The sequence below is a fragment of the Acanthopagrus latus genome, chromosome 11 (assembly GCF_904848185.1).
Source record: "Acanthopagrus latus isolate v.2019 chromosome 11, fAcaLat1.1, whole genome shotgun sequence".
Taxonomy (NCBI): Eukaryota; Metazoa; Chordata; class Actinopteri; order Spariformes; family Sparidae; genus Acanthopagrus; species Acanthopagrus latus.
This window is the reverse complement of record NC_051049.1, coordinates 5280122-5292472: the sequence shown is the minus strand read 5'-3', so window position 1 is coordinate 5292472 and position 12351 is coordinate 5280122. Positions and strand designations below refer to the sequence as shown.

At 43.6% G+C, this 12351-nt stretch overlaps 1 protein-coding gene across 1 annotated transcript; it reads right to left on the bottom strand.

Moving 5' to 3' along the window:
- Window positions 1-1177: 1177 nt before the first annotated feature.
- sap130a (Sin3A-associated protein a) lies at window positions 1178-12148 on the bottom strand. Its single transcript, XM_037114153.1, has 21 exons — window positions 11662-12148; window positions 10834-10961; window positions 10478-10743; window positions 9579-9743; window positions 9362-9488; window positions 9123-9238; window positions 8919-9043; window positions 8005-8152; window positions 7822-7912; window positions 7583-7687; window positions 7317-7458; window positions 6065-6180; window positions 5532-5831; window positions 5278-5449; window positions 4670-4768; window positions 4209-4564; window positions 3872-4114; window positions 3667-3792; window positions 3469-3572; window positions 3155-3268; window positions 1178-2597 (listed from the first exon to the last, which is right to left on the bottom strand). Exons 2-21 carry the CDS (start codon window positions 10943-10945, stop codon window positions 2439-2441), a joined length of 3186 nt encoding a protein of 1061 aa, XP_036970048.1. The 5' UTR covers window positions 10946-10961; window positions 11662-12148; the 3' UTR covers window positions 1178-2438.
- Window positions 12149-12351: the final 203 nt, after the last annotated feature.

Genomic DNA, 12351 nt, shown 5'->3' with positions numbered 1-12351 from the left:
TGGACTCACTCACTCCGATGTGAGATTTGCAGATGTAACCTCACTGGATGTAACAGCTCTTACAGTCCATACCAGTTCTAATCTGTGATAATAATGATGGAATAAAACCAGCCATAAAAATAAACTGACTTCCAGAAGTATCACGTTTAAAAAGGTTTAAATCTGAGTGGAGACGGGTTTAACAAGCTTTCAAATAATACCCAAGAGAAAAAACAGGGTTTTACAGAAGGGGGTCACCTGTTAGGTTGGACTGTAGGTTCCTCATTTCTGTTGACACTGAATTCTAATCATATGCAAAGATTAGTGATAATACTGTGAAGCAGGGGTCCAAATGTGCTGCCTGGGGGCCAATGGCAGCCCTCAGACACATTTTGCATGGCAACTGAATGTGCAATGAAATGCAGGGATTATGTTTTAATCATACCATGTCTATACTTTCACTTTCAGTTGCCTACATTTAAATGTGCAACATGTACGGACTGGCTACACGTCTGATTCCTGCTCAAAACTTAAACCATAATTTGAAGACCCGTTGGCTAACGTTAGCATTTAACCACTTCCTAGTGTTTCACTTCTAGACTGAAATAAATGTGTCTAAGATATGATATGACAGATAATTGAGATAGTAATTAATTCCTTTCCTATCCTATTGTGTGACACTATCACACAGTAATGTCAGGTAGGGAGTGGCTGAATACTGACGTTAGCAGTCAGGAGTTTTGCTGTCCGTTGTCTTTTCAGTTGCAGGTCAATCTGGAGGCAAAGAAATGACAATTTGTCAGATTTCGTGGGCGTGAATAGATAACAAATTAATTTTCATTTTTGGATAAGCGTATAGTTTAATGCTCAGCTAGCTAGCCGAACCCTCTGAACGTTGCAGGGATTACTTTTATCATCAGTGCTAGTGTTGTATTTCTGTGTATTAGTGTAAAAAAAAAAAATATATATATATTTAACACAATTATGAGAACAATCACGATCTCACAAAACCTTTAAATCTAACTGTCTGTCCTGAGGTGTCTGGGGTCTGTTTATCCAGTTTGGATGGCAACAGAATTATTTTATAACAATACACAATTTAAAAAAACAAAAAACAAACAAACAAACAAAGAAACACATTTGAATAACAAACGGAAAACAAACAAATAAACAGAGCAACGTACAAGATTAAACGTGGTATTGTTTAAGTATCTTTACTATAATTACACAGACAAAAACAATGTACAATAGCCGAACGTTTCAGGCTCACTTCATCTGATAATGTCATTATCGTTACACTCTGCGAAATGAAGCGGCACACATCACACAGCACAAAATGTTTCACCGAGTACAAAACATGAAAAGAACCAGGTCAATGAAAAACCAAAAGCACATTTACAGTGATTTACATGAATTCAGTTCACACGAGGATACTCTGTCTGGCAAACACTCCAAATGAAATATTGTTTTGAACCACCATGACCTCCATTTACTTTGGGTTAAGTAGAAGACTCAGAGCAGCTGAAATGTTAAGTTAACTTGGCATTACGCGTTATGCTGTGATCTCACTTTCAGATAACCATTTTAGGGCTATTAATCCCATAAGAGCATTTTTTTGTGTATCAATTCAACTTGCCACGTTTAGGTCCTCTCCTAGTGTTTCTTTTTTAAAATCTTGAACCACTTAAGTACTCCATCATCTCTTACGTTACACATACATGTGGCTGATAATGGGTAATTCCTACTAAATAAACAAATTTGAACTACAAAAAAAAAAAAAAATCCAGGTGCAGGACATTCGGAGAGAAAAGGGGAAGCAGTGAATCTTGTCTTTGAATGATATTTTGAGAATATTTAAACAGCACGTGAAACTGCATTCACACATCCTCATTCATTTCATGTTCACCGACAAAATGAAGGCACAGATTAATGAGAAGAGCACGATTGAGATTAGTCTGTACACACAGCTCACTACAGGACTCCTTTTATACCATTAAGATTTAGCTCAATAACTCTCTGGGTGTTCAGCTTCTCTGAAATGCTTTCATGGATTCACTGCACCTGTATTTAGTGCCGAAAACCAAAGATACACCATGTGCCACTCCAAACACTGTCTTTAAAGCAGAGGCAGGAATTAAAGTTAGTAAAAATGGTCTCTTTCAAAAATGAACGAAAAGAGGGGAAGCGGTGACAGGGCCGTCCAGTTGGCCACTCTGATGTGGCCTACGATGCTCCACGCTCAATATGTGCGTTGGGTCGTAATGAGAACCTAATCCTGATGGGCCTTTCTTGTTCTTGAAGCCCTCCCGTCACTTCTCTCTGCCCGCTCTCAGGCAGATCGGGAGGCTGCGAGTGATTGTGTGCAGGCAAAACATAGCACCAAGTTCTGAGCAGCTCCTTCACCCCTTCAGAGAGGGGAGGGTGGTGGTTGTCGACAGAGGTGGAGGTCGTTGCCTTGGTTATGCCCGTTCTTTACGCTTCAGTTTGGAGGACTTCTTGACGGCGCCGTTCTTGTTGAGCAGCTTCAGCACTTTCTCCTTATGGTCGAGCACTTTCATCATGGTGTCTCTGGCCTCGGTCACCTGGTCCATCACCAGCTTACAGCGCTGCATGTTCCCCTGTGGACAAAGGATTGTTACTGAATAGTTCTCTATCAAATCAAATCAACTGCCATCTATTTTGATGATCGTTTCATCCATCTGAGTAACTTTTTACTATATTGTCCAATTCTAGCTTCTTAAATGTGAATGTTTTCTGTTTATTTTACTCATCTGACAGTAAACTGAGTATCTTTGGGTTGTGGACAAAACAATTCAAACCTGAGGTCGCCAGTTTAAGCTTAAGGGAAACACTGGTCAACATTTTTAACCATTTCCTGACATTTTATAGACTACACAACTAATTGATAAATCAAGGAAATGACATCAGATTCACTGATAATAAAAAATATAAAGCTGCAGCCCTGTGTCAACTAATTCTTATTTGCAGAAGGGGTTGTGATCGGTATTTACAACTGCTGGATGATTTGTTTCCACTGTAAACATGACAAGGAAGGAAGAAATAGCACGGAGACTAAATGTGCTTTCAGTTTATTTGTATGAAAAACCATGACAGGCTAATAACTGAGCAGAGAAATGTATATTTTTGAGGTCCTGGCCTGCAGTAACAATTTTACCTGTATAAGCTCGTTGATTCGGTGAAGGTCATCATCGGATCCGGCCCTCTTCTTAGGAATCAGCCCCTCTTGAAGGGTGGAGAGGCGGCTGTACACATCATGCTCCAAACTCGACTACAGATCAAGTAACAAACACATTTTGTTTACAGAAGTACAATCAAAAAATGACAATGACAAGATTGTTTTTTTCACTGCAGAATATCACAGCATTATTTTTACAAGGAGTTCAAGGTCAACCTGAACTTTAAATTGAACAGTTGAAGATAAACAACGCTACAGTGTTGGATTTTGGCAGGTCTGAGGCCAGCACTCACCAACTGCCTGAGCTGTGCTGCACACAGGTGAATTTTCCAGCCTTGTGCTCTGCATGCCACTCCTCTCTGGTTGGCCATATCCTGCAAGCTGCCCTTCTTCTCCTCTGTGAGAAAGGCATGAGATTTTTGTTCATCCTGCATTCTCATTAGCTGTATCAAGTACTTTGTTTTTTTGCCTGTGAACAGGACGTTACTGACCTTTGACTCGGATGTCGCTGTACCTCTGGAAGTGGTGGTAGGCAGCTTTCCAGGGGTTCCGATAGTGCCGCAGAAGAGTGACCGGTGGTCGAGGCCTGACTGGTACATAACGCACTCCTTCCTCATCTGCAAGACAAAAACAAGTGTTGAACAACTGATAGTGCAGATAACACATCACTGTACTAAGGGATAGAACTGCACATACCAACATATTCCCTTGGTGGGGATTCTCGTCTCTCGGCCCTGCCGGTGATGGGCCTGCCTGGGGCCTTCTCTTCATCTGTGCTGTTGGTCTCCACCATCTCACTCTCCTCTGTTGAAATAACATGCTGCTGCTTGCGGGGCTTTTTCCTCGGGGATGCTCCTGGGATGAGGTCTCCTGTTGCAGGGGCATTCAGGGTGGAGGCCTGGGTGGTGAGGGCTGGGCCTGATAAGTTTGCATTGGGATCTGACGGGAAAGGATAAAAGACAGTGTTTAAATATGTGTTTATTTCAGTTTCCTTACATTGATCATTTTCACCGATGACTGCCATTCTCCTCACCTGGCTGGGAGGTGTCCATGGCCTCCACCTCCTGCTTTATTTTCAGATCTGGGCAGGCGGAGCTGAGAGCAGAGGCTGCAGTGCTACTGGCTGCAGGCTGAGTGGGAGAGGCCACAGTGTTGGCCATTGAAGCTGGAACAGGGGGAGTTACAGCCATGGCTGCTGGCAGGGCAGAGAGGATGGTGGAAGGCTGGGAGGGTGGTACAGGTCCCGGTGTGGCGAGCATGGTGGGGATGGCTTGAGCGAGGTGCTGAGCATGTGAGGCCTGCTGCTCTCCCCCCTGAGAGGGCAATGCTTCTACTGTAGCCATGACAGGAGGGGCCACCGCCATGTGAACCTCCGCTTTGGGCTTCACACTGAGGAAAGGTGAAAGTCTTGGATTACGAACGTGTATTAGAAATTCTAATAACAGGATGTTAACAAGAATGTAAGTGCTGTGATCAAAATGACAGAGGACTCACCCTGCAGGTCGGGGAGATCCGGCTCCTCGCATCCCACCATCAATTCTGCCACTACCAGGTTCACTGGGCTGGGCGGGGATCAGGTTCTTACGTACACAGCTGAAACACAAAGAGGCGGGATTTGTTTGGTAAAAGCACAATTTTAACCGTCAGATTTGAACTTGACAAGTTTCCGTCAGACTTTATTTGGAGAATCTAAAACTGTCAGACTATGTGCCCCAGAAAGGTGTCATTTAAAAAGGTCTAATTTTATGACTGGGCTTTGGTTTGAAAATTAGGCCATGGTTAGAGTTACCACAATCGGTACTGATTCAAGAAATAACAAGAGATATTCTGTAAAGACAGATTTAATCTTAGGCCACATACAAGGGAATTATTCCACAGATTTTATCTCAGTAAACTGACACCATAACAATCTCTCATTGGTCTCTGTAACAATCCCCTTAATTGAAAATGTCTTCGGTATTTGGATAATGGTAATAAACACATGTATCTGAAAAACAGGTGGTACTCATCAGGTTCAAACAAGCTTTTTAATACATGTTTGTGTAGTTTAGAGTTTGCCAATTCTGACTTGGAGCGCACACTAAAAGTGGTTTTCTACTCACCTTTCATTAGCAGGTTTCTTGCGGAGGATGCTGGGTCTAGGTGAGGAGACCAGGGTGGGAGCTCCTCCAACTCCACCCTGGGCATGTGCCTGCACCATGGTGGCTACTGGCTGGGTGGTGCTGAATGTTGTGCTGATGGGGCTAGCTACATAGCCATCAGCCAAAACAACCCCTGAACAAAACACAACATGCATCACAAACAGCTCACAAACACCATGTTGTACTTCTGGAGGCAGTATAGATTCAGTGTTTACCAGGTTTGGCTTCAGACTGCGCCTGTTGCTGCTGCTGCTGCTGCTGTGTGACTATTGGTGTCTGCTGTATTCCTTGTGTGGTGATTGGTGCAGACGTGTGCAGGCCCTGCACTCCAATCGGTGCTGGCTGGATGCCCTGTGCAGCGATTGGTGCTGGCTGGATCCCTTGGGTGCTGATTTGTGCTGATGGGAGACCAATTCGATCCACTGCCATCAGCTGCATGTGGTTCAGATGGACAGTGGTTGCCACACCTACTCCAGCTTGGGTGGGCAGTGCTGAGCTCGGAGCTTGAGGAGTAACTTAATGAGAGGGAATAGAGAGTTAAAATTAGATCTTTGTTCCATTAAGATACATGTTTAACCCTAAAGTTTCACACATGCGCAGACTTCAGCATGTTTTTGTCAACATGTAAATTTGAGACAGTCAAACTTTTAGATTTAGTCAATTATATAATTCATGCACACTATGTTCAACAGTCACTACAGCAGCTGGCTGGGACTGCAGAAAAACAAAGCTGGTTAGCGGTGCTTACCAGGATACTGGCGGATGGTGGACACGGAGCTGCTGATGGGGGTGTAGGTGTGCGTCAGAGGGTATGATGAGGAGTACGCTGGCAGAAAATACTGGAACTGCACAGGCACCGAAGGCCTTGAAGGAAAAACACATACATGATTAATCCAACTCACCATTATCTGAATACATTTTCTGTCCTATTCCAACATTTGATCACCACATTGGTCCAGACCGAAATAACTCAACAACCACTGGGTGGATTTCCATGAAATTGTTTATGGGGCATGTATGTCTTCCATGCAGGACGAATCATAAGAATTTAGGTCACCCCCTTGACTTTTCAAAAACAGTGCCATCATCAGGTCAACATTTTAACTAGAAATTATTCGATCATACTAAACATCAGCATGTTAGCATGTCATCGAGAGCATGACTGCATGCTGACTATGGCAACAGAGCTGCTTTGAAAGAATGTAAAGTACAATCTCAGAGACGCAGGTGTGGCTTTAAAGCCATGTTCTTGTTGCTGAGACATGAAACTTCTAATTACTGGTAATTATTTAGCTTGTTATTATTTCCAGGTTAGTGTGCCAGCCACATTTTAGATTAGCGTAGGCATATGTATGTATATGCAACTCAGCTGTATTCAGCCCACAGTGGCACATCTGTGGAGAATAGCAAATATGAACGATTAGCAAGTGACCAAGATAACTCTGATCTTTGTACAGAAGTAAAACTCTCGGGTGTTTGTGGTAGGTAAAAAAAAAGTAAGTAGCTAAAACAAGTATTCTTAAATTCACAACTATTCTGAGAATGCAAATTCCTCTCAGTTAAGTCCCCTACACGCCAGACCGATGGTAGGCTACCGGCATTGTCAGAGGTATAGTCAGTCTCAAATAGGAGCAGTTATAATAGCAAGAAAGACTTTTAAATGCTGCTTAATTGTAACAATGGTTATAAGCAGAAGGCTGATTCCATCCATGGAGGTGCAGAACATAAAAACTGTTTGGCTGCCATCCTGTAAGTGTGTTTAAGTGCAGCTTTTTGTCCAAACAGAGGCAACAGGAAAGGACGCAACAGTTCGCTTTTGTCAAAGGTAGTTCTTTGATGTCAGTCTGGTGTGACTTTACACTGAGCTCTTCAAACAAACCTGATTAGGTTGGATGTCTACCACTGTCTTCTTATGACCTAACAATCATCCATTTCACAGATGTTTTGTCCTGGTGCAACTGTGTCAGTTAGTGAGACTCAGTTTACAATCTTGTCCTCACCTGTTGTCACTTCTTGCTTCCATGGTGACAGGGTTAGGAGACGAACGATGGCCTGGAATGGGGATGAGGTTGGTTCTCTCTCCGGGGTAGTCGGGCTGCACACGGGATGAAGAGTGGGCGATGGGCTGAGGGACCACCTTAGCTGTGAACAACAGAAAATAAAAAGGTTGAGAGAAAGATTTACCCAAAGCAAACTACCACAACCACATCCTGCTAATGAAGCATACAACAGCGCTCCAACCAAAAACATAAATAATAGAACTTACCAACAGGGATGGCTGAGGTGGTTACTGCTGTAGCATGTGAAGAGTGTGACGCCATTGTCATGGTGACAATAGTGTTACTGGTCATCTGCGTGTGTGGCACAGTGCCTAAACAAGTAGGAGACAGGTTTTTAATATTTCTGAGAGAAGAGTGACTTATTTGCAGACAGAAAGTTAAAATGTTTTTTTTTTTTAACTAGCGTGTTGATAATAATAAAAAAGATTTTAAAAAGAATCTATACCTATTGTTGTGGTTGATGGCACAGTGTTAGTGGCAACAATTGGTGCCACAGTCGCTGCAGCGACTGGTGTCACAGGACTAAAGATGGGTTTCTGTGGGAGGGAAGATGGGAGCAATTATGTCAGTGCCACTTATTAAAATGACCCTTCACTGTTGATGCAGGCAGTCATCAAAAAGCAGTAACCTGTGTCATGGTGTGCGGAGGCTGAGGCTTTTGAGACCCGATTGCAGGATGAGACGGCAGTGTGATCCGTGTGGCAGTGTCGCGGGACGTCTGAGACCTTTGAATGCTGACTGTGGCTGGAGGGGGGTGAATGGTCAACCCTGGACGCCTGGAAGAAAATATTACTGCATCAAATGAGGCACAGGAACGGTTTGATAAAAGTCTAAAAGAAAGGGTTATCACAGAAAACACAATACAGAAAGTACATTTGAAAAGTTAGCATGTTCACACTGGAAATCAGTGGCTAGACCAACTGGTTGGTAAACAAGCCCAATGACATCAAAACTTTATCGTCTTCCAGGTATTGCTTCTGTAAAATACTACACGAGCATCTGGGAGCTCTGAAAAAAACTGACTGAAAGCAGCTGATGTTTCCTCAAATTCATACAAATATCTGTTCAGACCAGAGGGACAACATGTAGCTGAACTTCAGGTTGTGTTCTTTTTCATTTCTTTCACAGTGTGGCACTGCACAGCCACAATTACATCTGTGATGGTCAACTGACTGCCCATTGATAAGTTAAGGATACAGGTGATACTTTGCAAGTAAGGCGACATTTCTCTCACTTACTATAAAGCACACGCAGAATCTTTTAAAAATATGATTTTCCCAAGTGCATTAAAGCACTGGAAAAAGTCATCAGGCCACAAAATAGCACCACATTAAAGAATACAAATGTCTGTTAAAAAACTAAAGGATAATAGAATAATGTCATTTTTCATGTTGTCATATGAAGGGCAGTTCCCTGAGTCTGACTGCCACAAATATTTTAACTTTGCTGTAGAAATGATGACTGATCTTTTATAATTTCTAATACGTATGCATACAGCATCTCTGCTAAGCTGCTAGCTGATAAACTTAGACCGCTACTTACCCATGTGCTACCTCTGCAGAGTGCGTGACTGATGGGCTGATCACTGGGGACTGAGTTCTACTGGCTGAAATGGGGGCCACCACAGTTGGAAGCACCGCTGTAGACGTTGTTACAGCAGGGCGGGACTGCGGACAGAGAGGTATGACACTGTTATATAGATTGTCTCAAATAAAATATAAAATAGATGAACGTTCCTTAACTCACCTGAATAGTCTGGTGGATGATGTGCTGCACTGTGGGCTGGCCAGGGCCTGCACTGGCTCCAGTGGCAGGCCGCAGGACAGTTTTGGAGCTGGACATCACCGCTGCTGCAGCAGCCCCTGCACAAAGAAAAACTGATCTTAGGACATGCATTGTTGCAAACATGGGGTAACAAGACCACAGTTTCAAGGACAAGCAAACATTTACTGACACACTGTGTTTACACAGTACATCATGCATACCCCGAGGTAAATGTGATGTGAAGGTCTGTGGAGGGACCGCAGGGGTCCCGATCTGCAGTGCAGGAGCACTGCCCCTGATGATCTGAATGTTAGCTGGCATCAGGTGGTGTAAGCTGCTGGAGTGACCCTATGACACAATGAAAGCAGCCATAATCTTAAGTAATCAGCAAGGAAGAGACAATAACATACAACAACAGCCAAAGTACAGCACACTCACCTGCTGACCACTGATAGTAGCCACGGGAATAGATGGGGTTGTAGTACTGCTCTCTATAGTGACAGTAATGTGACCAGGCACCTTGGGGGGTATGGGGATGTGAGCCTGATTGGAAGCTGGTGCTGGGGCAATAAGACGACTTGGCATAGGAGACTTCAGGACAGCCTAAGAAGACAAGAAGCAAATACACTTCTCATTATTAAAAGGTTTAAGAAGCAGCATAATGCCAGAATAAAACAGCACTGAAACCAAAAAATTGCAATATGACAAGTTGCAGTAGAACACTTTTGCTAAGATCAATTTGAACATGGTCAGAAAAAAAACTATCCTACCTGAATCTAATAAACTATTTAAGCATTTTGTGAAAATATCTTTTCAGTCGCAGGACGCATCGTTCCAAATCAAGCTGGAAAACCTCTATTAAATTGGATGTAAAACAGGAGTGTAAATTGTGTTGATCAAAGGTTACAATATTCCTGTTCATTCCTTTGCCCTTACCCATCTTATCTCAGATTTCAGTGTTGACACTGACACTAAACCGGCCCAGACAGACACTTTAAAATGAAACTTCTCCAACTCTGGACTCAATTGCTACATGTAAAAACTGTTTCAAAATGTAAGTTTATCAGTACAGACTGTGAGTCCTTGTTTGTGCTGACTCATCCCAAAGATTGGTCCATCTGAACTTTTCACTTCAGAAAGGTTATTTTACACGAAGCAGCCATAATCCAACACTTTATGAATGAACAAATCAACCTCATTCAGCCAAAGGTAATGACAGTCTAACACCAAAATGCACTTTATATAATTGACTTTACGTTTTATCAAGGTGCGTAAAGACACTACAGATTGTAATATCAATATGTGCACAAAACTTCAGTTACAGATGTAATCTTCACCTTCATCTGTCCCTCGGTGAGAACTGCAGGCTGGCCCTGTGGGAGGTGGACAGAGGGGGCAGGTACAGTCACAGGTGTGCCAGGCTGGATTGGCACAGTTTGGGGAGCAGCTTGTGGCTGGCCATGCGACTGTACTTGTGGGTAAGGTCTGACCACCATGGTCTCCTGCTTTTCATCTCTGAACGCCAAAGTCCCCCCGCCCCCGGCAGGTGGATGATCCTGTTGCCCGTGATCAGCATCCCGGCTGTTGTCGGCATCCCCACCACCTGAGGCAAAAAAAATTAGTGTCATTTAACTTTTTCTTCCAGGTCACAAATCAAGTATCCCGTTAGTTTTTTTCGGTGACAATTGGTTACCTGATGCATTTGACGGCTGATTGACAGACACCAGGTTTCCAGCAGCAGAGATCTGAGGTGCTCCCCCGGTGGAGGCAGGCAGCCCGTGTCGGGGGAATTGCTGGGAGCTCATTTCAGCTAATTAAGACCTACAACAATGATGAGATTTTACATTAATTCCAGAACCACTAACACCGGATATATCATCAAGGTTCAGGGCGAGCTAAAAAATGTATTTCGATTATTAATCATGGCGATATACAGCAATAACAGCAAGACAGATTTAACCCGAACAGGCGGCGCGGGTATATAAACAAGCTAATGTGCCGCTGCAGAATATTATGGTCACAAGCTAACGTTAGCAAAGAAGCAGGTCGATAACTTTGACGTTGATAAACTGATGTCGATTAAAACGGACATCATTATAAAGGGATGTTACTGTTAAAAACAAGCCAGAAACATTTGTGTGGACCTTTGTTTAACGTTATATGGGCAACAACATATGCCAAAACTGTTCGACAACAACTATACCGTTGCTGGTGTTTTATCAAATATGTGCCAGTGCAACAACGACTTCTCGACTGCCAACACAAGAATGACAAAACGCGATGTCTACTCGGTCAGATATTACTCGCTATGGTTACTGGTTTTATTTCGGAAACCTTGAAACTAAAAAAAGCTACCTCGTTAGCGAGCTAGCTAGCAGCAAGCTAACGTTAACGTTAGAATCGCTAACCCTGGTGTCGCCTGTTTTTCGAGCTAAATTCTGAACTTTCTCGCGGGCACAACGGCACAAACTTCCGAGGGCTGGCCAAAACAAACACGTTTCGATGTGTGTGCAGATGTTACCGTATTGTGGAGTTACTAGGCAATGGTCGTTTCGTGGATTACAATTTTTTCCATTCGTCTTTTCTTTTTTCCAACATGTAAGCCGGAAGACCGCTGAGCAAGAACCGGACCCCTCTGTTTTCATTCGACCAATCAGAGAAGAGACTACGAGGTCGCTGACAAATCAGAGTGCCGGAAATGTTCTGACCAACCGAAACGAGGAGGGGGGGGCATCTCGAGGGACCGCTCCAACCTGCAACACAAGTGTCACGTGGTCAGCGGAGGCAGACGAGTTAGCGGTTAGGCTAATCTGCTAGCACCGCTAGCTAGCCGCTACTAGCAGCGAAGAAGACCAGTTTTGCCCTGTTGTACAGTGTTATACTATTCTTCCACTGCTCCCCATCGTCACCACTGACTTTATTACTGGAATTACAAACGATAAATGTTTAATCGTATGTTTGTAACGCCACCGGAGCAGTCCTGCTGCTGATGGCTTCGGCTATCTCCGCCTGTCACGTGATCATCGCTTTTCAAGTGGCAGGGGTCCCTCCAGAGTCTCCCGCTAACAAACTGATTGGAGCTTTCTGATTGGCTCCTGCAAGTGGACTAAAAGTTCAGCCCTCCCAGTAAACAAGTCTGGCTGCAATACCTCCAGTTGAACACCAGATGGCAGCAGCCAACCATAGAAATGTGTCAAGACTCCACTGATTT

Coding starts and splice junctions, on each gene's coding strand:
- sap130a (XM_037114153.1), bottom strand. CDS start 10,945: ATGAGCTCCCAGCAATTCCCCCGACACGGGCTGCCTGCCTCCACCGGG. Junction 4,565..4,669: donor GGATCTCCCCGACCTGCAGG/GTGAGTCCTCTG, acceptor ACCTTTCCTCAG/TGTGAAGCCCAAAGCGGAGG. Junction 3,793..3,871: donor CCCACCAAGGGAATATGTTG/GTATGTGCAGTT, acceptor TTTGTCTTGCAG/ATGAGGAAGGAGTGCGTTAT.